At 37.3% G+C, this 27,465-nt stretch overlaps 2 protein-coding genes across 4 annotated transcripts in view; both read right to left on the reverse strand.

Annotated features, from left to right (window-relative positions):
* The window catches only part of HYDIN (HYDIN axonemal central pair apparatus protein), a 433,086-nt gene extending 408,827 nt beyond the window's left edge, over positions 1-24,259 (reverse strand). Inside the window, exons 1-2 of the mRNA XM_073796828.1 lie at positions 24,124-24,259; positions 1,733-1,852 (exon numbers count right to left, since the gene is read on the reverse strand). The gene's annotated coding sequence lies outside the window, so the exon portion shown is untranslated. The remainder of the gene's footprint in view (positions 1-1,732; positions 1,853-24,123) is intronic.
* CMTR2 (cap methyltransferase 2) lies at positions 16,934-24,326 on the reverse strand. Of its 3 annotated transcripts, XM_019935538.3 has the most exons (3): positions 24,124-24,232; positions 22,265-22,343; positions 16,934-20,506 (listed from the first exon to the last, which is right to left on the reverse strand). In XM_019935538.3, the coding sequence occupies exon 3, from the start codon at positions 20,485-20,487 to the stop codon at positions 18,187-18,189; it is 2,301 nt and encodes a 766-aa protein (XP_019791097.1). In that variant the 5' UTR covers positions 20,488-20,506; positions 22,265-22,343; positions 24,124-24,232; the 3' UTR covers positions 16,934-18,186. The 3 variants fall into 3 exon arrangements, with proteins under 3 accessions (XP_019791097.1, XP_019791098.1, XP_019791096.1); XM_019935539.3 differs by lacking the exon at positions 22,265-22,343 and having other exon boundaries at positions 24,188-24,326; XM_019935537.3 differs by lacking the exon at positions 22,265-22,343 and having other exon boundaries at positions 24,124-24,257.
* Positions 24,327-27,465: the final 3,139 nt, after the last annotated feature.

Raw genomic sequence — 27,465 nt, forward strand, 5'->3', positions numbered from 1 at the left:
AAGAGGTCCAGCACTAAATGCACATAAAACTCTAAAATTCTCTTTTCAGTTCTGTCACTCACAAGTCAATTGAACAAATACAATATTTAGTAGGTCCCTTCCATGTGGCAAGCAGCAAATGTGAATTTATTCATTCATTTCTTCATCCAATATTTATTTAATGTCTTTCATGTGCCAGTAATGGTACTAGGTATACCATTCACTGTTCAAAACAGTGAACAGTCCTTGGTCCCTCAGAGTTTATAACCTTGCTACCCACTTCCCAAGGCATTTGTCTCTCCAAATTATGAAAACAGGAGAGAATGGAGGGACAGTGAGAACCTGGATAAAGGGAAGAATAGCAGAGCGTATCCTTAAGGTAAGGTTGCACGAAATAGACACTGAATTGAACCAGGATTAATAAGACATCTGCAAGGTTCATTCCCTCCTCCTGGTCCAGTGTGGGTCTGCAGGACTGAACTACATTGAAACCGTGGCATTTCACTTCTTTTTCTTCGCCCTGTACCTGTCATATCACAGATTATCTGGTTTGCTAAATAATCACTGAAGCACAGGAAGTTTTCAAATGAAATTTTAGGCAGGGCTGCCTGACCTCTGATCTGCCACAAGAAAAGTTCACCTTTACCACTTTAAATTTTAGGATAATTGCCTTTTTTTTTTAAAGAAATAGATTCCTGATTATATTCTTATCTCTCTTTTTAAAAGTTTTTATTATGGAAACTGACAAAAAATACAATAAAGATGAGATAATAAAATAATTACCTATCACCTAGCTTCAGTAATTATCAATATTTCGTCATTCTCGTTTTTATCTATCACATTTCTCACCCTTCACCTTTATTTTTGTTTTTGAGCATTTTAAAATAAATTCCCACTATCATACCATTTCACTTCCAAATACATCAGAATTTATCTATAACAAATAAGATTTTTAAAAACCATAACTATAATATCATTGTAATACTTAACCAAATAACAATAATTTTTTAATATCTTCTCATACCTAAGCCCATGTTCAAATGACTCTGATTGTTGAAAAAAAATTGTTTTGGATTGAAACAGGATCCAAACAAAGTCTACACATTGGATTTGGTTGATGTCTTTCATTTACACCTTTTCTCCTCATGTCCTTTTGAATATTACCAAAATGACCTTCAATATTTGATTTTTATCCAAAATAAATCCATCCAAACTTAACATATGTTCCTAGTGAAACCTCATTATGTAATATTTTCAAGGACAGGCTGATCATACAATTTATCTTCCAAATGAAGAAACTCTTGAATGTAAGGGGGATGCTATTAATAATTAGACTGGTGTAAATCAGGACAAAGAGTCATCCTACCAGTAGAGATATTAGGGGGTAAAAAGAAGGATCGGGTTTTGGGTTTTGGGTTTTGGGTTTCTGCTTGGCTATTGAGAGCTGGAAAAGACCTTATAATAGAAAAAAAAAGTTGAACTAGTTAGTTAATGACTTTTCCTGGATCCATCACAGAGCTGAAGTTGAAGAAATGCCAACTAGCCCCAAATATGAGAGACAAATGCCTACAGGGAGACATGAAATGCAAGCACTTGTTTACTTGGGGCACTTGAACACTGGTAAGAAGAATTCACCTAGAATTGTTAAGAAATTGGCGAAGGCTGGTGACAGAGTATGGAGCTCTAAAGGCTGCAGATAAAGGGGACTTCACACCACTCACCGGCCTCTCTGCAGACTCCAATGGATACTCACAAAAAATGATGGCAAGAGTCCTGAGAAAGCACTCCTCATGATACAGGCTTAGGGGAGTGGAAGAGCAGCTGCTGCAGGAAAGGCATGGAGCCCTGCCCAGATCCTTCTTCTCTATCTCCCCTATTAAAAAAAAAAAATTACCAGTAATGTGGTGTGCAAAAAAAGCAAGAGAAAGAACCCACAATGCCAAGAGACAAAACAATCAACAGAACCAGACTCATACATGACACAGAAATTGGTGCTATCAGACAGGGAATTTAAAATAACTATGAAAAATATGTCAAAGGCTCCAGTGGAAAAATTAGACAACACTCATTGTCAAATGAGGAATTTCAGCAGAGAGAGAGAAACTGTAAGAAAAAAAAAGAGAGGCTAGAAGAAAAAAAAAACACAGTAATAGAGATCAAGACTGTTATTGAGAAGCTCATTAGTAGACTTAACAAAGCTAAGGGAAGAATCAGTGAACTTGCTAAACATACAAACTGAACAAGGAAAAACATATTTAAAAATAAAAACAGAATATAGCATCCAGGAACTGTAAGACAACAACAAATGATCTAATAGATGTTCAATTAGAATTCCAGAAGAAAAAAAAGAGACTGTGATAAAATAAATAGTTGAAGGGATAATGGCTAAGAATTTCCAAAATTAATGGCATATATCAAACCACAGATCTAAACCACCAACCAAGAAAAATACCCAAGCAAGATGGAGACATATCAAATTCAACCTCTGAAAACACAGAACAAAGAGAAAATCTTGAAGGCAAAGGGGAAAAAAAGACACATTACTAAAGAGAAATAATGTAACAATTATAACAGCCATCTTGTTAGAAACCATGCACCTAAAAGACAACAGTGTGACATTTTTAAAGGACTGGACAAGGGTGACATCATCAAGATGGTGGAGTAGGAGACCCACACACACACACAATGAATAACAATTAGACACCTATCCATGAATGAAATTAGCTCTGGGAGAGCTCAGGAGTCCACTTAAGAAGCTTCAGCAACACAATGGAGACAAAAAACTGAAAATAACCACAAAAAAAGGGTAGGAAGAATAGTTTCATTTTGTCTGTATCATCCCACCCCCCAGGCTGGCACTGCTCAGTGCTAAGAGGAAACTCCTCAGCCTGAAGTTTCCCTTGTCAGTGAAAGGAAAGTGGGGTGAGCAACCAGCTTCCCCAGCCTTTCAGAGCACTGCACAAAGAACCCAATTCACTTTCACCCTGCCCAGAGACCAGCAAGGCTGAGATACCTAGAGATGGCTAGGAACAGAGAAGGGCAGGAGCTACCAGTATCAGTCTTGAAGCATGAACAAATGTGGTTCCCAGTAGCCGGCTCTGCAGAGGACCACAGAAGTCTTCACTGCTGAGGACCACAATGGCCCTTGCGGACACTCGTAGACCGCCTCTCCAGCTTTTATCACTGAAGATCTCATTGCAGATCCCAGCAGATTGCTCGCAGAGGACCCTAACAGCTTTTGCTGCTGAGGAAACCAACAGTAAGCACACTCACTGCAGGCCCCTGAAGATTTTGCTGCTGAGATTTTCACCTCACAGGTTTTCATGTTCAAAGACACCATCTGCACAAGTCCCTCCCCACCAAAGCCCAGGATCCACACTGGCTACCAGTAAGTCTCTGCAGCCTAGGTCCCCAAAACTGATCCCCATTGCTGTGCACGCACCCATTGCTGTGCATGCACCCATGGCCAGTTACTGCAGCCACAAGAGTACACAGAGACAGCCAAGGCCCCCTCAGCAGCTTGTGGACCCAGAGATGGCCCTGATTCCTGTCACTGGCCTGTACTGCTACATGGGCCTGACGCAAGCCCCTGCAAGCGTGTGCCTGCAAGCTGCCTGCCCCAGCTCCCATCACTAGCCTCCACTGCCTTGCACTCACCTAAGGCTTGCCCCTTTAGTCAAACGAGTACATACCAACAGCCAGGGTCTCCACAGCTGTTCGTGCAGCCACAGCAGTTGGTCCTGGCCCCTGCTGCTGGCTCTGGCCTTTGCCACTGCACAGGTGTCTGCAGCCAGCCCCTGCCACCATGCAGGCACCTGCAGCTGCCCCCGCAACCAAGTATGTGTATACCCTGACTCCAACCACCACTACCACATGCCCTGGTCCCTAGCCACTACACCTAGAGGCACCACTGAGGACCAGGAGCCCTTGCAGCCACTGTAGACCCCTGCAGCTCTTTCCAAGGATCATGCAATTGACAATGTCGTGGAACCCAGCCGCCTGAGCTAACAAGACACCATGTACTCCTGGACCCAGAACCACAACACACCCTCACACTTGGTGCCCCACACCACTAGACTTAGAATGACAAAATGCTCCAGCATGCCACCATCCAAAGGTGAAGGTCTTTCCTTACCAAAGTCAGTCCATAAAGTTTGGAAGAGGTGACTGATCCTTCAAATGTGCAAATGCATACACAAGGCTACAGGGATTATGGAGAATCAGGGAAACATGACACCACCAAAGAAACACAGTAAACTTCCAGTAATTGACCCCAAAGAAATAGAGATCCACAGATTACCCAAAAAAGAATTCAAAATAATTGTTCTAAAGATGGTCAGACTGCTACAAGAGACTATGGATACACATCTTAATGAAATTGGGAAAATAATATAAGAGCAAGATGAGAATTTCAACACAGAGACAGAAAATATAAATAAAAACCAAACAGAAACTTTAGAGGTGAAGAATTCAACAACTGCACTGAAGAATTCAATAAAGAGCTTCAACAGCAGACTCGATCAAGTGGAAGAAAAAAATAATCAGTGAGCTTGAAGACAGATTATTTTAAACGATCCAGTCAGAAGGGTAGAAAGAAAAAATAATGAAAGGGAATGAAGAAACCCTAAGGGACTTAAGGGCACCAAAATCACCATCATCATCATTATCTATGCATTATGGAAGTCCCAGATTGAAAAGAGAGGGAGATAGAGGCAAAAAGCTTATTTAAAGAAATAATGAATAAAAATTTCCCATATCTGGGGAGAGATTTAAACATCAAGATCATGAAGCTCAGAGGTCCCCAAACAAATTCAACCCAAAGAGATCTTCTCCAAAACACATTATAACAAAACTGCAAAAAATAAAAATAAAAAAAGAGCAAATCTTGTAAGTAGCAAGAGAAGGAAGCTTGGCACTTACAAGAGAACTCCCACAAGACTATCACTGAATATCTCAGCAGAAACCTTGCAGTCCAAGAGAGAATGTGATGTGATTACATATTCAAACTTCCAAAAGAAAAAAAAACCAAAAACCTGCCAACCAAGAAAACTTTACCAGACTAAGCTGTCCCTCAGAAAAGAATGAGAGATATTTACACACTCAACAAAAGAGCACCTAAATATATAAAGCAAATATTAACAAACATAAAGGGAGAAATAGATAGCAATACAAGAATAATAGGGGACTCTAATACTCCGTTTTCATTAATGGATAGATCATTCAGACAGAAAATCAAAAGGAAACACTGACCTTTAATAACATGTTATACTAGAAGGACTTATCAAATGTATCTGAACATTCCATGCAAAAACAACAGAATACACATTCTTCTCGAGTGCACATGGAACATTCTCCAGGATAGATTATATGTTAGCCACAAAACAAGTATTAATAAATTTAAGAAGACAGAAATCATATCAAGCAACTTCTCCAACCACAATGGTATGCAACTAGAAATCAATTATAAGAAGAAAACTAGAAAATTCACAAATATGGAGAGATTAAACAACATGCTACTGAACAACCAGTGAGTTAAAAAAGAAATTAAACGAGGAATCAAAATATACCTTAAGGCAAATAAAAATGGAAATGCAACATACAAAAACATGGGATGCCACAAAAGCAGTTCTAAGAGGGAAGTTCATAGTAATAAATGCCTACCTCAAGAAATAAGAAAATCTCAAATAAATAATCTAACTTTATACCTCAAGCATCTAGAAAAAGAGGAAGAAATGAAGCCCAAAGTTAGTAGAAGGAAGGGAATAACAAAGATCAGAGTGTAAATAAATGAAATAGAGACTAAAAACACAATAGAAAAGATTAATGAAATCAAGAGCTGGTTTTTGAAAAGATAAAATTGATAAACCTTTAGCTAGACTCATCAAGATAAAAAAAGAGAGGACTCAAATAAATAAAATCAGAAATAAAAGAGGAGACGTTATAACTGATATCACAGAAATACAAAGGATTATAAGAGACTACTATAAACAATTGTACACCAACAAATTAAACAATGTAGAAAAAATAGGTAAATTCCTAAAAACACTACCAAGACTGAATCACAAAAATAGAAAATCTGAACAGACAGATTACTAGTGAGGAGATTGAATGAGTAATCAAAAACATTCTAATAAACAAAAGTCCAGGAGCAAACGGCTTCACTAGTGATTTTTACCAAACACTTAAAGAAGAAATAATACCAGTCCTCAAACTCTTCCAAAAAAATAGAATAGAAACACTTCCAAACTCATTTTATGAGGCCAACATTACCCTGATACCAAACCAGACAAGGATGCCACAAGAAAAGAAAATTATAGGCCAATATCCCTGATAATCATAGATGCAAAAACCTCAATAAACCAAATTCAGTAATACATTAAAAGTGATCATACACCATGATCAAGTAGGATTTATTCCAGGGATGCAAAGATCCCTGCAAATCAACATCTGCAAATCAATCAATGTGATACACCACACTCACAAAATGGATAAAAAATCTTATGATCATCTCAATAGATGATCACAAAACCACAGGGAGAGATCACCTCCCACCTATCAGAATGGCTGTTATCAAAAGGACAACAAAAAACAAGTGTTGGAAAGGATGTGGAGATAAGGGAACCCTTGTGCACTGTTGGTGAGATTGTAAATTGGTGCAGCCACTATGGAAAACACTACGGAGTTTCCTCAAAAAATTAAAAATAGAACTGCCATATGATCCAGCAATTTCCCTTCAGGGTATATACCCGAAGAAAACAGAAACACTATTTCAAAAAGATATATGTATTCACTCCAGTGTTCATTGCAGCATTATTTAGAATAGCCAAGATATGGAAGCAAGCTAAGTGTACATCAACAGATGAATGGATAAAGAATATGTGGTATATATATACAATGGAATATTACTAAGCCATAAAAAAAACCTTGCCATTTGAGACAACACGGATGGATCTAGAGGGTATTAAATAAGCTAAGTAAAGTAAGTAAGTCAGAGAAAAACAAATACCTCATGATCTCAGTTCTATGTGGAATCTAAAATAACAAAACAAAATGAAAACAGACTCATAGATAAAGAGAACAAACAGGTGGCTGCCAGAAATAGAAGTGAGGGTGAAATAGGTATAGGGGATTAAAAAGTATAAACCTCGGGCTTCCCTGGTGGCGCAGTGATTGGGAGTCTGCCTGCCAATGCAGGGGACGCGGGTTCGTGCCCTGGTCCAGGAGGATCCTACGTGCCGCGGAGCGGCTGGGCCCGTGAGCCATGGCCACTGAGCCTGTGCGTCTGAAGCCTGTGCTCCGCGACGGGAGAGGCCACAGCAATGAGAGGCCCACATACCGCAAAAAAACAAAAAAAGTATAAACCTCCAGTTATATAATAAATAAGTCATAAGGATGTAATATACAGCATAAGGAATATGGTCAATAATATTGTGATAACTTTGCATATGGACAGTTACAAGACTAGACTTATTGTGGTGATCATTTCATAGTGTATGCAAATGTAAAGTCATTACGTAATACAACTGAAACTAACATATTATACATTAAATATATTTCAATTTAAAAAAAAAGAAAAAAGAAAATGCAGTATGCATTATGCGATATTATTCACCCATAAAAAAGGAAGGAAATCCTACCATTTGTGACAACATGGATGGACCTTGAGAGCATTGTGCTAATTGAAATAAGTCAGACAGAGAAAGACAGATACCGTATGATCTTACTTACATGTAGAATATAAAAAATTAAAATTTAAAAAGTGAGATCATGGATACAGAGAATAGGTTGGTGGTTGGCAGAGGTGGAGGTTAATACATATACAGTTGACCCTTGAACAAGTCAGGGATTAGGGGCACCAATGCTCGATGCAGTCAAATATTCAAGTATAACTTTATATTCAGCCTTCCTTATACACACTTCCACATCCATGGATTCAACCAACTACGGACAGTATAGTGTATGTATATAATACACATTTAGTGAAAGAAATCCACATGTAAGTGAACCTGCACAGTTCAAACCCCTGTTGGTCAAGAGTCAACTGTCTGTAGTTAAAAATACTCTACTGTATACTTGAAAGTTGCTAGGAGAGTAGATCTTCAAAGTTCTCATCGTAAGAAATAGAAAATTTGTAACTTATGTATGTTGATGAATGTTAACCAGTCTTATTGTGGTGATCATTTTGCAATATATACATATACTGAACCATTATGTTGTACACCTGAAACTAATACAATGTTATATGCCAATTTTAAAAAATAAAGCAGAAATTGATGAGTTAGAAACAGAAAAAACAAAAAGTAAACCAAAAAAGCTGGTTCTTTGAAAATTAATCAACAAAATAGAAATAGTTAACCTGATTTTGAAAAGAAAGTACAAACACACAAAAGAAACTAACTCAAAACAGGAAATTTTTTTAAATCATGAGACTACCCTGTACAATTTTATGGAAAAAAAAATTTTAATAAAATTTAGATGAAGTAAGTAACACTCTAAGTAAATATACTAAAACTGACACGAATAGAAACAAAAGCTCTAAACAAATGAATTTTGTAAAAAGAAATAAAGGAAATCATAAATGAGTTCCCCTGCCAAAAATACACCAGGCTCAGCTTGTTTCACAAAGCAGTCTACCAAAGCTTAAAGATCAGATGATGCAAATGCGATTTACACTCCTTCAGTGCACAGGGGAAAAAAAGAAAACATCCAAATTATTTTTATAAAGCAAATATAAAATTGATTCCAAAACCAGATAAATACTGCTCAATAAAACTACAGAACAATTTCACTTATAAATATTAATGCAAATATTGTAACTACTATTAGCAAACAGAATCCAATAATCCATCAAGATCAAGCAGTGCTTATTTCAGAAATGTTAAGAGGAGTTCAATATTGGGAAATCCACTAATACAACTAATCATATTAATAGAGCTAAAGAGAAAAATATGCTTATCTTCACAGATTTAAAAAAATGGAAAATTGAACACTCATTTATGTTTTTAAAAGCCTCAAAAATAGGAACACCTCATTAATATAAATAAAAATAATGAAATAAACTTTTAAAAACTCAGCAGCTGATATAATGGGGAAACACCAGAGCCCCAGTTCTCAAAGTGTGGTATGTGGACCCAACCAAGACATTATTTCCCCTTTTCACTATGTTACTAGTGAATGTTATGCAAAAGCAGTGGGCAAAATTGCTGGTGTCTTAGCACAAATCATGGTAGTGGCAACAAACTATACTAGTAGTCATTCTTCATCACACATATCATAGTGGCGGGAGGGGAAGCCATTTTTACCTATGAATATCTTTGATGAAGTAAACACGAGGAATTTTATTGTCTCAATCCTTGAGTATGTCTTTAATATTCTAGGTGAAGAAATGGGAACTACACATGAAGCACTTCTGCTGCATATCCAAGTAGGATGGCTGTCTCCAGGAAGCATTTGTGGACTGAGTTGTAAACCGAAATGGTGCATTTTTCATGGAACACCATTTTCATTTTAAAGAACAACCAGCAGACAAACTATAGTTATTCAGACTTGAGAATTTTTGACAGATATTTTCTCAAAAATTGATAAAGTGAGCTGTCACTTCAAGGAAAACAACTGACAATATTTGCTGCCATGATAAAATTCAAGCACTCAAGTGAAAATCAGAATTTTAGAAAAATTTTGTCCACCACTGTGAGCGTGACAGCTTCTCAGTACTTAGATTTCTCTGATGAGATTAGTGGGGATGTTTAAAAATGTGATTTATTTTTGATACCATATAATCAAATGTGTCAACATTTGCAAGATGTACAAAATTCAATGAACTGATATTTTCCAAATGACAAATTCATGGTGTTACAAAACCACATGTGGGTAAGTGACCCTCTCAAAGTGCAAGACAGACCAGTGGATGTTAGTGTAACAGAGTATAAAATGTTATTAATATAGTTTAAGATTCTTCATTGCAACCAACTTTTAAGAAACTATTACCTGTCACATTCTAGAGTAGCATCAAAGAATATCCATAATTACATAAAGAGGTTGTTAAATACTCCTCCATTTCTCAATCACATAGTCATGTGAGGCCAGATTTTAAGTACTTCAATCAAAACTGTGTCACAACAGACTGAATGTAAGAACAGATATGAGATTCTAGCCATCTTCTATTATAAAGACAAAAAAAAAGATTTGCAAAAATGTAAACAATGCCATGCTTCTCACTAAATTTTGTTTTTAAAGTTATTTTTCATAAAAATATTTATATTGACATATAATGGTTTTATCATTATTTTTGAATTAACAAACAAAATTTTTCTCAGTTTTAATTTCTGATATGGAAAATATCAACAGATAAACTCCCATAAACTAAAGTTCTTTGGATTCCTCAATAATTTCTAAGAGCATAAAGGGGTCTTGACACCAAAAATCTTGAGAACCACAGCACTGCAGACATTCCCACTAAGGTCAGGATGACATCAGGTCTAGGCAGAAAATATAAAAGATGAAACTGGCACATGCTGTGCCAGAAAGTATCAAAGACTGTTTGAATTATGTAAAAAATGACATAGTATCAACTTGAAGGAGTCTCTCTCCCACACACCCATGTCAAATAGGATAATTCAAGCATCAAGTGAGAACAATAATTGTAATTGATTAAGATACATCAAATAGGGCTTCCCTGGTGGCGCAGTGGTTGAGAGTCCGCCTGCCAATGCAGGAGACACGGGTTCGTGCCCCGGTCCGGGAGGATCCCACATGCCGCGGAGCAGCTGGGCCCGTGAGCCATGGCCACTGAGCCTGCGCGCCCAGAGCCTGTGCTCCGCAACGGGAGGGGCCACAACAGTGAGAGACCCGCATACCGAAAAAAAAAAAAAAAAAAACACATCAAATATATAACCACCCATGAGGTCCTAGAGATAGTTTAAAAAAACAACTGCAAAAAAAAATTTTGTCACCCCTGGAGGTTGCTAAGACACCAACTTACTTATCTGAAAACTGATAAAGTGTTTTTTAAAATTAAGCATTTATAAGACCAGAAACCATAAAACTCCTATAAGAAAATATAGGCAGAACACTCTTTGATATAAACTGTAGCAATATATATTTTTTGATCTGTCTCCTACTGCAAAGGAAACAGAAGCAAACAAATGGGACCTAATTAAACTTAAAAGCTTTTACACAGCAAAGGAAACCATCAACAAAATAAAAAACAACCTACTGAATGGGAGAAGGTATTTGCAAATGATATGACCAATAAGGGATTAATATCTGAAATATGTAACTCGATACCAAAAAAAACCCAACCAACCTAATTTTAAAATGGGCAGAAGATCTGAACAGGCATTTTTCCAAAGACACACAGATGGCCAACAGGCACATGGAAAGATGCCCAACATGGCTAATCATCAGAGAAACGCAAATCAAAACCACAACGAGATCTCAGGTACCTCACATCTGTCAGAATGGCTATCATCAAAACAACCACATGTAACAAATGTTGGCAAGGACGTGGAGAAAAGGGAACCATTGTACGTTGTTGGTGGGAATGTAAATTGGTGTAGCCACTATGAAAAACAGTATGGAGGGTTCTCAAAAACTAAATATAGAACTATCATGTGATCCATCAATTCCACTCCTAGGTATTTATCTAAAGAAAACAAAAACACTAATTTAAAAATATGCATGCACCCCAAAGTCCACAGCAGCATTATTTACAATAGCCAAGAATATGGAAGCAACCTAAGTGCCCATCAATATGAGTGGGTAAAGAAGATGTGGTATACATATACAATGGAATACTACTCGGCCATAAAAAAGATTGAAATTTTGCCATTTGCAGCAACATGGATGAACCTAGAGAATATTATGCTTAGTGAAATAAGTCAGGCAGAGAAAGACAAATACCGAATGTTATCATTTATATGTGGACTCTAAAATTAAACTAGTGAATATAATAAAAAAGAAACTGAGTGACAGATATAGAGAACAAACTAGTGGTTACCAGTGGGGAAAGGAAAGAGGGGAGGGGGAAATAGGGGTAGGGGATTAAGAGATACAGACTACTATGTATAAAATAAATAAGCTACAAGGATATACTGTACAGCACAGGGAATATAGCCAATATTTTATAATAACTATAAATGGAGTATAAACTATAAAAATTTTGAATCACTATGTTGTATACCTGAAACTAATACAATATTGCAAATCAACTATACCTCAATAAAAAAAATTAATTTTTTAAAAATTAAGCATTTCTCCAGCTTTTTCTGAACAAACTGCTTCAGGAAGAAATAGTTGATGACCTCAAGAACATATTATAAAGTCCAATTAGTACAGAAGAAATGTAGTCAGAAAACCACTAATTTGCAACCCCTAATAGAGCTAAAAATCAATACTCAATAGAAGCCAATGCTATTAAGTGAAAGGTTGATAGAAAACTTAGTAGTGTAAAAATAAAATTGATATCTGAATCTCTGACTAACCCTAATGTCACTGAGAGGGGGCAACCAGCCATTTTGTGCTTTGTGGCATGATAGAAAAGGAAGTACACAACACCACTTATGAAGTATCCTTGCCAAAAGCAATCAATTCTCTAGATCTAACTACCATTTTATAGACAATGTGTGGCATATATACAAGTTAAAAGATAAAATAATCAGCCAAACACAGAATGTGGAAAACTACAGGACAGTTAAATTAGCATGTTAAAGAAAATGTTGGGAGAGGGACTCAATAGATGGAGAGACTTTGGAGACATATTAAGTAAATGCAATGTGTGAGTCTTATTTGGATCCTTATTTGAGTCAACTGTAAAAAGCCATTTTTGAGACAATCTGGAAAAATTAAACACAGACTAAGTATTGGATGATATTTTGTTAGGTGTGATATCTGTTAGAGATATTTCATGAATTTGCTTCAAAATACTCCAAAAAAAAAGTGGAGGATAAAATTAGTTCAGAAAAATGTGGATAGTTATGGTAACTGGGTGAGGGTATGGGGGGCTGTTATCTAATTTTAATGTTGTATATGTTTGAAAGTTTTCTATAATAAAAACACAAAATCAAATAGTATTCTATAAACACCTATATTGACAATATTAGATACAAAATAAGTATATGTCATAGTGCCTTGCCCTTGAGTTTATAATTCTGGCAAGAAAAAGAGAGAATGGGGGAAAAAAAGAAAGAACAATGTAAGTAATGTTCAAATGGAATATAATCTTTAAAAATTCTCAACTATGTTGTACACCTGAAACTTATATAATATTGTGCATCAACTATACCTCAATAAAATATATATATATATATAATACTGCAAATAAAATGTTCCAGAGAGCAGAAAAATCAATCAAAAATTTTCAAATTGAATGACCCAAGCAGTAAGTGAAATAAAAACAGGACGAGATTAACATTACTTGAGTTACAGGATAGTTGCAGGAATGATGTTTACTCTAACAACAAAAAAAAAAGAAATTCATTAGGATATCTGTGCTTGTTTTGAATTTTCTCAGCTAGTCTAGTATAAAAACTAAATTTTCAGTCCTGGAGTTCACTGGAAACAGAATAGAACTCCCAAAAGTCTAGACAGTAAAAGCCCATCTGTCTTGCCCAGTAAATTAATTTGGTGTTGATGCACACAATCTTAAATCCTAAACCCTTAAAGAGAAAAAAGATGTAGATATACATGTAAACAAAATAGGTTTATCCACAAAGATATGTAAACTTTTCAAAATAAAAGTATCTTTTTAGCATAGTGTACATAGAGAAAAAGAACAATCTCTACAAATGTGTTCCTTAACTATATCATAACAAATTTAAGCCACAAATCAACAATGTGGCTGCAATATTAAATATTATTAAATCCCTGGTAACAGGCTAAACTGATGCTCCTGCACTTGGTATAAATGAACATAGAATGATTACACCTAGTTAATCTATTAAGACACTCTGTAAAAACACAACGGTCAAGATCTTGAGAAAATTAGAAAAACACTATTATGGGTACAATTTGTAAATGAGTACGCAACCTATATATGAACATAAGCAGATTACACTTTTAAATAAAATTTTCAATTGAGTGAAATTAAATGCAAACCTATGCTCAGTGACAGATAATTTCTAAATATTTTCACTAGTAAAGAACAGTTGGCATCTTCCATATCTGTGGCTATAAAGCAGCTTCACCTCTTCCCAAAACATTCCAGTATAAACTTGTACTTATCCAAAGATAAATTACCTTCATTTTCTGTATTGACCAAAACTAAGAAAAAACAAATAACAGAATGGGGGGGAGGGCAGGGGAATCCCTTCTTATTCAAAAATTTTATATAAACTATTTTATATAAACTAAAGAATGCACTGATTGGAAGCACAAAATAAAAAATAACTTATTACAAATTTATTGAGGATTATTGTTTTAATTACATGCCCTAAAACATACCAACATATTATAAGTGACTATATGTAGCATCAAGTTTTTAGTTTTTTGCTACTTGGCCATTAGGCCAACCGGAAAAACATTTACCATCCAAATAGAAATTTATTAGGAAATATTGGGATTTTTGTTTTATAGTTAGTTCTACTAAGATCATCCAGAAATAAGTTTTAATCTAACTTAAAAAAAAAAAAAAAGGTGGGGAGGCCTATTATCAAATAATTGAGTCTCTCTTTTCAATAGTAACTATGTTGTAAACAAATTTTCAGCCAGGCCTTGGCTATCTGTACCATCTAAGTATAATAATTTTTCATCATTTTAATAAAGGATAATATCTATATTAAGTCTAAGTATTGTTCAAATTGTATTAAACAGATTACAAAGGAAATTTAAGACCTAATTGTACCAGTGTAATTAGTAAATGTTTTTATTTTTTTAGAACATAAAAATTAACAGAAAACCTCTCACGCTTTGGTTAAAATCTTTGTAAGGAGGTACTGGTTTTATGAAAAGTAATAATCATTTACTGCTTGAGACAATTTTAAAAACTGAAACAAAACTAAAAATCTCCTTTTTCGTACTTTCACCTTCAAAAGCAAAAATACACTAAACGAAATATGTTGCCCTTTTTAAAAAAATCAATGAAAAGTATTAAATATTTAAACATGGAAAATAAGATTTTGGTTGGGTTTATAATCAATATTTTCATTTCTAAAAATGTGAGGTATTAACTGATTTCATATACCCATACCACATATAACAGTACCGTAACTAACATTAAAACTATTCAATTAATGATCTCATCTGGAAATAAAAGATAAGGTTTAAATATTTAAAAGACCCAGTATTCTCATCAAAGATAAGTAAAATAACAAAAGCATAATAAACATGCTTTTTCCAACTATCCTAATATCTTGCTTCTTTCATTACACTACAAGATTTTTGGAGTAGAAAAAAATTTTTAATGCAAATCTTTTTAAACAAAATAATTAAAGATAGAGAAAGTCCACAAATTTGGATTTTAAATTTATTCAGAAAAGATACTTTTAACACATTTAAATATTTATGTGACATTAGGATAATATATAAAAGCCCTCACTAAAATACAAAACTGACTTTTCTCTTAGGGAGAACAAAAATCAATATTGAAGAAAGTAAATGTGTAAGACCTCTTTCTCTAAGTTTGTTAGGAAACACATTTGTGATGTTTAAATTTTCTGGCTGTTAAAAATTCCTTTCATAAAGCATCACAATTGGGACTTCCCCGGTGGTGCAGTGGTTAAGAATCCGCCTGCCAATGCAGGGGACATGGGTTTGATCCCTGGTCCGGGAAGATCACACATGCGGAGCAACTAAGGCCGCATGCCACAACTTCTGAGCTGGCGCTCTAGAGCCCGTGAGCCTCAACTACTGAGCCTGCATGCCATAACTACTGAAGCCCACGCACCTAGAGCCTGTGCTCCGCAACAAGAGAAGCCACCGCAATGAGAAGCCCGCACAACGCAACAAAGAGTAGCTCCCCCCCCCCGCCGCCACAACTAGAGAAAGCCCGCACGAAGGAACGAAGACCCAACGCAGCCATAAATAAATAAATAAATAAACAGCATCACAATTAAGTTCAAAATCTCAAAATCTACTAAAAAGAATTTTTTTAAGAACAGTAACTAACTTGATAAACTATACAAATCATCTCTCATCTTATGGTCCTCCTCTATTTTTTTATTCATTTTTCAGACAGCATTTTTCCTTCCCTTTTTCTTAAAGAGAAATTCTTATAAATCATTGGTACCCGTCAGCTACATCCGGTTCAATATGAACTTTCCTCCAGTTGTATCTCACCTCTAGAGCAAATTTGAATCCAATAAACCAGATGAACAGCAACTGATCCCAAACACTGGATTAAAAACCAAAATACACTATAACATACACCAGGTATGTTACATATTCCAACACAGGTTAATGTTAAAAACAACTAAGCATTCAATACTTATTTGAGGGGCTTAAAAGAAAGTGTTAGTACCAGAACCTGGACCTACGCTTTCAACTTCATTCTAATCAAATAGTTAAAACAAGTAAAAACAAATTGAGTCATTGTACTGGACCAAATCAACCAAGGCATAAAGACTATTTAAGCGCAAAATGGTTTCCCCAGAGTGGTTTTTGATTCTCTCTTGGTAACCAATTTTTCTCTCAGACTTCTACCATTATACAACTATAAAAGCTTCCATAAAGTCACAAGAAGAAAATCACATTTCTTTCAGAAATCTACCTCTAGTACTCCACACCCTCCCTGACAAGAAGTACATCTACCCTCTTCCTCCCTCCCTTAAGTATTCAATTTCTTTCCTGAAGCAGAGCTTCCATAAATATTGCAATATTAAGGACTAAATTTTAATGAATACAAATCAGAGGAAATGAAGGAACATTAACTCCCATTCAAACCTTCCTTTAAAAAAAATGTGTTTCCAAGTTATATTTTTAACTTCCCCATGATTCTCTTTAAAAAACTGAACACAAAATCTCTCTGCTAATGACTTTATTCATAAATCTATAATGGAACTCAAAATAGCAAAGAACATGAAAAAATTCAGGTTAATATTTGTCAACCAAATACATCAAAGAATATGTTTGCTTTTCATATAACTAACAAAAATGTCTAAAATGCACATGTGACAATACACATATTCTTCACTGTGCAGAATTTCAAAGTAACAAAGATCTGCTTAACTCAGTTGGCCAGAATAGCCCATTTATACTGACAAATACATATAATTCAAAAGAAATCAAACGTAATTGATAAAGTAACGATCTCATGGTTAATCTTCTGGTAAAGTGCTACTTTCATACTGAAAAAAAGAATTAATGAAAATTAAAAAAATTTTAATGTTATACCATCATTCTGAAAGTGTTAAAATTTCTCTTCAGTACTCACTACATTCATCACATTCACATGTCCACATTATGAGACCATAAACATTACTTTGCAATTTAAAAAAATCTTTCTGTTCACAGATTATTTCCCAGAAGTTAAAAATTACATACCATTGCTAAGTGAAACTTTTTACTCATATAGGAGTGTTTTAGACACAATAATTTTTCACTTTTTTAAACATGATCTTTGGTTCGAAGCTGTCTTGATATCCTTTCTAGTTGGATGGTTGTGGTTAAGTAAAATATTTATAAAACAGCACAGTAGCTTCATTTAAACCACAGAAGTAAACTGGATCGATGGCCTAAAGGCAATGAATGGCATGTATCAAGATGTCTGGCATGATGAATTCCACATATCCATAACTGACATGGTCAGTATTAAAGGAAATTACTGTTGCTGAGTAGTGGCTCACCTCCTTTCATCAAAGACCTCTATCAATTCAGTAACAGTATTAGCCACTGGAAGAAAATTAGTTGGAAAAAAAATCTAATCTGAATGAAGGCACACAGGTGCAAATCTTAAGCAGATAAATAAGACCAACTGCATAAACTGCATATGCAAGCATGGGTGTGTCCACCCCAAGCTCATACACACTTCTCATGTTTGAGGTTGAATATCATCACTGCATATATTCTACCACATAGAAAACTCTATGTCTGTGAGTGTATATACCCTAGAGGTCAGAACTAGCTGATGGCTTTCCAGAAAAAATGAAACTTTAAATGATGCAAAAGTTGTCCTTTCCTCAAAATAAAAGGTTTTAAATCAATACAAAGGGATGCAATACCAGTGGAAACTGAAAGATGCCATGAAGTTAAATCTCAGAAAGGACAAGTTCAACTTCATAACTGAAGGCTGCTGATGATTTCTTCTCTCTCTCCTTGAATAATCAAATGCAAATGCCTTTTAGCAATGGTAGCATTCAAATCCCACAAAAAATCAAGTAGTGTGCCCTTAAGGAGCACCTCCATTGGCACAAACTGTAAAACCTGCTGGGGTGCATCAGAGTTAACCAAAGCGCTCAACAATTCATTCACATTCTGCAGATACTGGAAAACTGGGTTTGGAAGGTCTTGATAACCAACACAAAGCAGAACTGCACAAGTCTTCAGGGGCTCGGAAGAGGTGGGACAAGAAAACGTGATGAATCTAAAACAGCTGTGGAGTACAAAGATCAAACCAGCCATAAATCTTGTAAAACAAGAAAGTACAGGCAAAATCATAATATCTCCTGTATGAAGCTGCTGCAATGAATGTAGAAGGCAGTCCAAAAATAACTGCTGGTAAGCTGGGTCTCCATCATGAAGCAATGAACAGCTAAAAGTCATGAGTTCAGCTGATTCCAAGAGCTGAACTTCCAATGGTATATGTATTTTGACATGTTGGAGAGCTGGAAAACCCACAAGCAGGCACTTTACTTGGTTGCTGGGTTCTACATCCTGCTCATCCTGAAGGCATTTTGTAAGGCTAAACACCTCAGAAAATACCAATTCTTCAGAAAAAATGTGACAAGAACAACAATACTGCTGTTTTGGCCTAAACTTGGAATCCAAATTCAAGGCTCCTCCCAATGACTTTTCAATTGCTTCATTAAGAGCCTTTAAAATTTCACCATCACAGAAAGGAGAACAGTTTACCCTTGGCAGTTTCTTTCCCTGTAAAATCTGCCATAAGTGACACTCAAGATTGGAAGCTGTCCCTTCTAAAAGAGCACTTTGCCCAGGATGATATGCAGCATGTTCTTCAGCCCAACTATTAAAGTACCCTTTGGCCACCTTATCTTTCCATGAAAGGGTTTCCAGCATTTTCCTTTCATTGTAGGTTTTAAAATATCTGTTCCTCTGCCCAAACCATTTTGTATTTGTACTACAACCAATATTAGATTTTTTCACTAGCCAATTATTTCTGGAAAGAGGCTTCAATTGAAACTTTTGCATGAAATACTGAACAGCATAGTCCCTTAAACTATTCAGCTTTGCTTTTTCCCCTTCTCCCATGCACTCAAACAGACGAATGTTCTCGGAAATAGTCTCTAGCTGGTATTTATGAAAGAACACACAACATTCTTCATGTCTTTTAAGAAAAGATTCGGGAATCATGTGATGGGGAAAGAGAGCTTTCCTGGTCATTTCAGGCCCAAAATTCAGCACCATCTTAGATAAAAGAGGATAGATTGCCTCTCTTCCCTTATAGTAGAGACATACCACATAGACTTCTGAGTTTCCTGCCTTGCTGGTAGCAGGTTTGAAAACATGGACTTTGTCAAAAGAACAGTTTAGCAGGTACATCAGGTTTATGGAACAATGCTCAAACAAAGTAAACATCTTCAGAACAAAAGAGCCACCACTTCCAAGAGTCATCAGAGCAGTGACAGCTTCACAGTAATGCAAAGAAGAGACTAAAGCTTCTTGTTCACCTGGGTTTCCTTGGCAATCAAAACTTCCATCTGCAGTGATCAAGTGAATGGTATCCATGCTGCTTATGAAATTCTGAAGTCCAGTCAGATATTTCAAGGTCATGATATCGCCGGTGTTATCTGGACCAAAGTACCAGCAACGTAAGGTATTTGCAATAAGTCGGTCATCCATAATCATCATAAGATTGTCATTTGCTTCATGGTATGGATTCAAAGTATTAGCCACCCAACTCCAATCACAGGGGAATCGATGGGATTTTAAGTAGTGATTGAGACTAGCTATAAAAGCTCCAGGAGCTTCACAAAGGTGTAGAGAATTCAGTTTTCCCTTCTGAAAAGCTTCCTGTGGAATAAGTGGAAAGCTACACAAAATTTCATGAAACTTACACCATGCTTGAGTACAAAGTTCAGCGTTCACAGATTTTCTCACATGAGAAATTATTTTCCCAGCTTTATTAGTGAAAGCCGTGTGCTCATGCCACTCATCCAATTTCTTATCACTCAGTAGGTTTTTCACTTCATTTAGGGAGCTCTTCAAATCAAGAAACACATTGAATTCCGTGTGGTCACAGGTGAAAATCTCACTGGAATCTGGTAACTGCCACTCATCGTTAAGTGGCTTGCCATAAGAAAAGTTCTTGGCAAAGAGTTCAAAAATATCAGCAAGAACATCTGGGCTGAATGTCTCAGGACTTGAACCCAGTGGTAGCTTTCTGCACTTACTCATTTTCAAATTAAATTAAAATCTAGAAAAAGAAAACACACAATTAAATGAATCAAATTTATTAGTGAGTGAAAACTCATCCACAGCAAACTGGATCACAATCATGACAACCCACAAAAAATGGGAAGACTAATGTCAGCACAGTTCATTACATGATGAGGCAATCTGGAATGAAGAATAAAGGCTTTGCTATCCGATAGACCTGGGCTCAAATCCCAGCACTGCCATTTACAGCTTAGTAAGAGGCTGTGGGCAAATAACTCTACATCTCAGTTTCTTATTTAAAAAATTGAGGTATCATTTTTTTAGATGAGGATAAAACATGCTAGCATATAAAAAGCATATACCAAAAAATATTCATCAGTGACTGGCAGCTCTTATTACCAAAGTAACGCACCGAGCTCCTCTCCAAAGTTCTCCTCTACCCATCACTGAGACACTGCCCACAGGGCCCCAAACACTTACTTAGACTAAGATTCATCCCTGAACGTGACCTTTGATCAAACTCTAACAAGTGACTTTTAGCTTTTTTTAGCTCCCTCCAAATCTCACTTCCTTCCAGGAGAGGTTCCCGCACCTGAACCCAGCACTGGTCCTGTTACCAGACCTCTCTGACACCACCCACTTACTCACCTACAAAGATTGCCAAATATATCCTCTGTCCAGATCTCACTCTCTTGCTAAATCACACACTTTGGTGGTACCAAATCGCCTTTGCAGGCTACCAGCAAACACTCATCACCATATTGCTTGTCAACTGTGGTGTACCTGACAGGTTAGCCTCCTGATCAATGTTGAAACTGACCTATAGTTCACCCTGGCATGTCTCTAAACTAGATTCCTGCTTTATATGGCTGGTCAGACAGCTCCATGCTTGTATTATAAAATATTAATTTTTTGCACAAAAACTTAATACACTTTGATAGAATAATTTTAAACTGAAGAAATATCCTTAACGAATATACAAATTACAAATAGTAACCCTACATTCTGTGTTCTAACACTGCCTAAGAAACCAAAAACATCTGTCCAATGGAAGGGGATGGGGTACAAGAGAAAGAAGCAAAGCTTAATGGCATAGTGTTGGAAAAGTTCTAAATTCCAGCAGATACAGCAATGAGTATTACACGGTACTTGCTGGCACAATGTTAATCAATAGGTGCTTCAGTTCATGACTACTGCATTTACTTAGCATGTTCAATACATTCTACACCAGCCTGAAGATTAAAATGGGAGATAAAGGTGAGCGGGCAATACAATAAACAAAATAACAGCCAGAAGACTATTCTATTAGCATTTGTACTCTTCTCTTAACACACTTTTTCATCCTTCTACTTTTTTTTTTTTTTTTTTTTAAGCTGTACGTGGGCCTCTCACTGTTGCCTCTCCTGTTGCAGAGCACAGGCTCCGGACGCGCAGGCCCAACGGCCATGGCTCACGGGCCCAGCCGCTCCACGGCACGTGGGATCTCCCCGGACCGGGGCCCGAACCCGTGTCCCCTGCATCGGCAGGCAGACTCCCAACCACTGCGCCACCAGGGAAGCCCTACATTTTATTTAAATTATTTATAAGTACAGCAGAAACTAACACACCATTGTAAAGCAATTATACCCCAATAAAGATGTTAAAAAAATTATTTATAAGTCTGTCTACTCTACTAGCTTGTAAACTTCTTAAAGTAACAAGTATCTTCTTAGCCATTTCTGTTTGCCACCATATATTTACACATTGCACAAAAATTGCGGATAATCACAGTTACCCATTAATATATTTTTCTTACCTTAGATTTTTTTTAACTGTTAGAAGCTATATTAGACAAACTTCTGAAAGATGGCAAAAAGAACGCATTCACTAAAATCCTAAATAAAAGTAAATAAGAGTTTACTACAACAAGTTATTCTGTCCTAATTCACACTTTGCTAACTGGAAACTACAACTTTTAGATTTCAACTATATTCTATTTTGGAAAAAGTCTGATTTTAGTCATGAACTTCACATATTAATTAATGGTTGTAGGTAAGCTCTGAAATCTTACTTAAGCTAATAGGTAATTATTCTCACAGGAAAACAACTAAAGTGATTCAAACACTCCATTGTTCTTCCCAACTATACCTGTGGAACACAGACCAAAATTATATATTTATATATAAATTGTATATTATATTGAATAATGTTCAGGTCAATAATCCACAAATTATCCAAACATTGTTTCCTACTATCAAATTCCCAGAATCCAACTGCTTCTCACCCACCTCCAGCTATCAGCCTCCTGATTGTAGACACTGTCAACTCTCTCCTGGATTACTCCCATAGCCTTCTCACTGGTCTCTTTGCTTCTACCCTTGCCTCTTACATTCTATTCTGAAACATACCCACCACAGTAACTTTGTAAGACCTAAATTAGATTGTATCCCTGCTCTGCTCAAAACTGGGCTGCAGTGGCTCCCCATCTCAAAGTAAGGGCCAAAGTCTTCACAGTAACTTACAAGGCCCTTGAAGATGTCTGTCCTCCACCCCCACTCCATCTCTAACCTCATTTTCTAATACTACCCCTCTTACTAATTGTGTTCCAGCCACACAGGCTCTCTTGCTGTTCAGGTAAGACCTCAGACAGACTGCAAGGGGAAAGTCTGTCTATGCACGAGTTAGTCCCTCCGCCTGGAATGCTCTTCCCTCAGATATCTGCATAGTTACTTCCCCTACCTCCTTCAAGAATTTACTCAAGTGTCACTTCCTCTGTGAAGCCTACCCTGACATCCTAATTTAAAATTGCATCTTGCATTACCAATGGTAAAGTAAAGGTAAGAACCTTGCTGTATTTTTTTTTCTTTTTTCCATGGCACTCTTTTCCTTCTAACACATAATTTACTTATTTATGTTTACTGTTAACTGTCTTCCCAAAACTACAACCTAAGCTCCACATGGCAGGGATCTTTGTTTTCTTTACTCACTTATCATTCCAAGAAGTTAGAACAGTAAGCACTCAGTACACAGTAAGCACTCAATAAGTATTTATCGAATAATTGAAGGGATATCAGATTAGCACAAAAGGCACTCCTCCGACTAGGTTCTGAATGTCTTAACAATGCACTTCAACGTCACTCTAGCACCGCAATGCTTAACAACAAAAATGCTTGTGGTTTACAGGATATAAGGTAAAAGTTTCCAGTATGTGTTCCTCTGTCCCTCTCATTAAGCACTCCAAAGAGCTTTGTGGCACTGTAATTCTGCTACGAGGGTATTACCATTCTTGTTTTGCAGAGTCGAGTAGGGAGTCATGTAGACCCCCTGCTCAAAGCCACGAAGAGAATACCCGCAAAATTCGCCGGCCAGCACAAAACCCGCAATATCTCATATACAATTGTTACTCCTCCAACCAACACTTAAACGAAAGAGTTTTGGAAGTGTTTCCGCCAACTCCTCCTCCTCCTAGAAACGGTGAAAATAATGCCTAGTGTGTATCCAGCGCTTTACTTTGGGCGAGGAGCACCCAAGACCTAGTTTCCTCTGGTGGAAGTGAGTCCCAAGCTCCATTCGAACGGCCCGGTCCCTGACCCGGAGGAACTTCAGTTCCAGCCCCTGCCTAACCCACTGGAAAGTCGAAGGAGGACCCGGGCTCGGAACCAGGGCCTGGATTACCTTCGCTCACGCCCACCTCAGCCCCCAGACTCTACAGAGGCTGCGCTTCACTCCCTCTCCTCACTCGAGGAGGGCATTCTCCACTTCCGCTCGTGGGGATGATTTCCGGGAGCGTCGCTCCTTCAGGCCTTCTGTGTCCCCGACACAGTGAAGGGAGATGGCGCGCCGGGAGGCCGGGAAGGAGGCAGGGACCTGCCCTCCTTACTCTAGTGCTGCAGGACACACGGAGCAGAAGCACTCCTCCAGGCTGCGCCGCCGCCGAAAGTCGGCAGACGACGGCCCGAGAACGCTGACACATGCTCGCGCATGCGCCTCAAGGCCCGGCTGGCGTCACACGTCAACGTTACGCACGCCAGCGACTCTCGCAGCGCCGAGACCTCGGCTCTCTAGGTTTCGTTTCTCCTCAGGTGCAGAAGCTGGGAAACTCCAGCCTCCCGCCCCAAGGCTGCTACGGCAACTGCGCGCACAGAGGGAGCGTCCTTTGGCCCTGCCCCCTCGAGAGTGGATGCGTGGGATGGGGCGGGGCCAATCTGTCCGGGACACGCTGGCCCCGCCCACCTGGGCCCTGGGCAGAGGTTTTCTTTTGCCGTTGGGTAGAATTGAACTCCTAGTACTGCTTGACTTCAAACTGGTGCTCAGAAGAACATGAGAAAAACCAAGCTAGGGAAACTACGAAATAACACTCTGTTATCATAACACATATATTTATAAACCAATAAGAAAAGATAACCTCAGAAGAAAAATGGGAGATTTGAACAGGCCATCCAAAAACAGTAATATAGCCAATAAGGATATAGTACAAAGCTGTTTAACTTTTTAAAAAATAATTAGAAATGTTTTCTTTTCACTCAACTTAGCAAAGATTTTAAAAGATCGATAATAGCTACTTTTGGTGAGAATGTGGAGAAACAGGTTTACATACTGTGAGGAAGAGTGAAAATTGGTACTACCTTACAAAATGGCCTTGCACCTTAGCCCAGCTATTCCCACTCCCAGCAATTTATCTTTAGAAAACAAAGAACTGGCACTCACTTTGGACAAAATGTTTATTACAGCACCTTAATTACATCAATAACAAAACCTGGTTACTCTAAATGTCTGCTATAAGGAAATTAAATTCTTTATGGTACATCCATATAATGAAATACTATGCAGCCATTAATAGGCCATATATGCCAACAGTATTGTGTGAAAATAGAATATAGAACTGTGTGTAGAGTTTGATCCATTTATGTAATATATATATACACACATATATGTATATATACACACATATATGTATGTGTATATATATGTCGATGTATATATGTGTGTGTGTGTGTGTATATATATATATATATATATATACATTTTTTACAAGTCTTCCAGGACATGCATCAGTGGAGAAGAAAGTCTTTTCAAAAAAATGGTGCTAGGACATTTGGATATCTATATGGAAAAAACTTTATTTGGACTCTTACCTCACATAATAAAAATAGATTTCATTTGGATTGCCAATCTACATTTTAAGGATCAAACAATAACTCTTTTAGCAGAAAATATAAGAGGACATCTTCGTAACCTTTAAATAGGCAAAAAGTTTATAACAGGATGGAAAAAGCACTAATCATAAAGAAAAAATATATATAAATTGAACTACATTAAAATTAAGAATGTTGGGCTTCCCTGGTGGCGCAGTGATTGAGAGTCCGCCTGCCGATAGGGGACACACGGGTTCATGCCCCGGTCCGGGAGGATCCCTTGTGCCGCGGAGCGGCTGGGCCCATGAGCCATGGCCGCTGAGCCTGCGCGTCCGGAGCCTGTGCTCCGCAACGGGAGAGGCCGCAACAGTGAGAGGCCCGCGCACCGCAAAAGAAAAAAAAAAATTAAGAATGTTTATTCATCATAAGACAGCACTGAGAGTGAAGAGGCAACCTATAGAGTGAGAGAAGATATTTACCATACGAATATGTGACAAAGGACTTGTATCCAGAGTATATAACTCCTACAAATAAGTGAGAAAAGATGTCCCAGTGGAAAAATGGGCAAAGACCAGAAAAAAACTTCAAAAAGATGGTATCCAAAAGGCCAATAAACATATGAAAGATGCTTGACCTCATGTTTTGGGGCAAATGTAAACAAAACCCAAAATGAAATACAATTACACATCTACTAGCTAAAATGAAACACTGAAAATATAATTGTTGGAGAGTTTGAGGGGTGACCAATGGAAAGCTGTTTGTAAGAAAAAGATCTTCCAAGATCTTCCAAACTCATGGGTTGTTTGCCTTTTTCAATTTTTTCGAGGTATAATATATACAGTCAAATGTTCAGATCTTAAGTGTACTACTCAACCATTTTTGCCAAAGGCCTATTAAATATTCCAGAAATTTCCCTCGAGCCCCATCCCAATCTCCCACCCCCAAGAAGCAACCATTAATCTGCTTTCTAACACTATAGTTTTGTCTGTTCTAGAATGTCATATAAATTCTATCATTACAGTTTATAATTTTTAGTTTCCAGTCCCTTTCCATTCACTGTAATTTTTTTTTTATATTGTAGGGGAGAAAAAGAATCTCTTCTACCCTTCTAGGTTCTTGGCTGGGGCTCTGTAACAAAAGATATACTTGACGAAAGAAAGGCATATAAATTTATTAATGCTTTTTGTGACATGGAAGCCTTCACAAGGAAATGAAGATCTGAAGAAACTGTTTTTACACTAGGATTTTTTTTTTTTTTTTTTTTTTTATTTTGGCTGCATTGGGTCTTCGTTGCTGTGCTTGGGCTTTCTCTAGTTGCGGTGAGCGGCGGCTACTCTCCGTTGCGGTGCGCAGGCTTCTCATTGCAGTGGCTTCTCTTGTTGCAGAGCACGGGCTCTAGGCGTACAGGCTTCAGTAGTTGTGGCATGCAGGCTCAGTAGTTGTGCCTCGTGGGCTCTATAGAGTACAGGCTCAGTAGTTGTCACACACGGGCTTTGTTGCTCCATGGCATGTGGGATCTTACCGGACCAGGGCTCAAACCCATGTCCCCTGCCTTGGCAAGCAGATTCTTAACCACTGCACAACCAGGGAAGTCCTATACTAGGTTTTTATACTAGGACCTGAGTGTTTTTACATAGGTTTGATGAGAAGTGGAAAGTCATGGGAAAATGTGACAAATGAGTATGAGCTAAGAGGGGCAAACTGGGGGAAATTTAGCAAGGTACGTTCATTTAAATTCCTGTTGGAGTCCTCCCATCTTTGGAGATAAGGATGTTTCTTTCCTCCAGGCACAGGGAGGGCATCTCTCACACAAGGTTCTTATGACCTGCTTCAGAGCAAGGTCAGAGAGTCTTTCCTGCACCTACCATTTCTTAAATTCCTT

The sequence above is a fragment of the Tursiops truncatus genome, chromosome 19 (assembly GCF_011762595.2).
Source record: "Tursiops truncatus isolate mTurTru1 chromosome 19, mTurTru1.mat.Y, whole genome shotgun sequence".
Lineage (NCBI taxonomy): Eukaryota > Metazoa > Chordata > Mammalia > Artiodactyla > Delphinidae > Tursiops > Tursiops truncatus.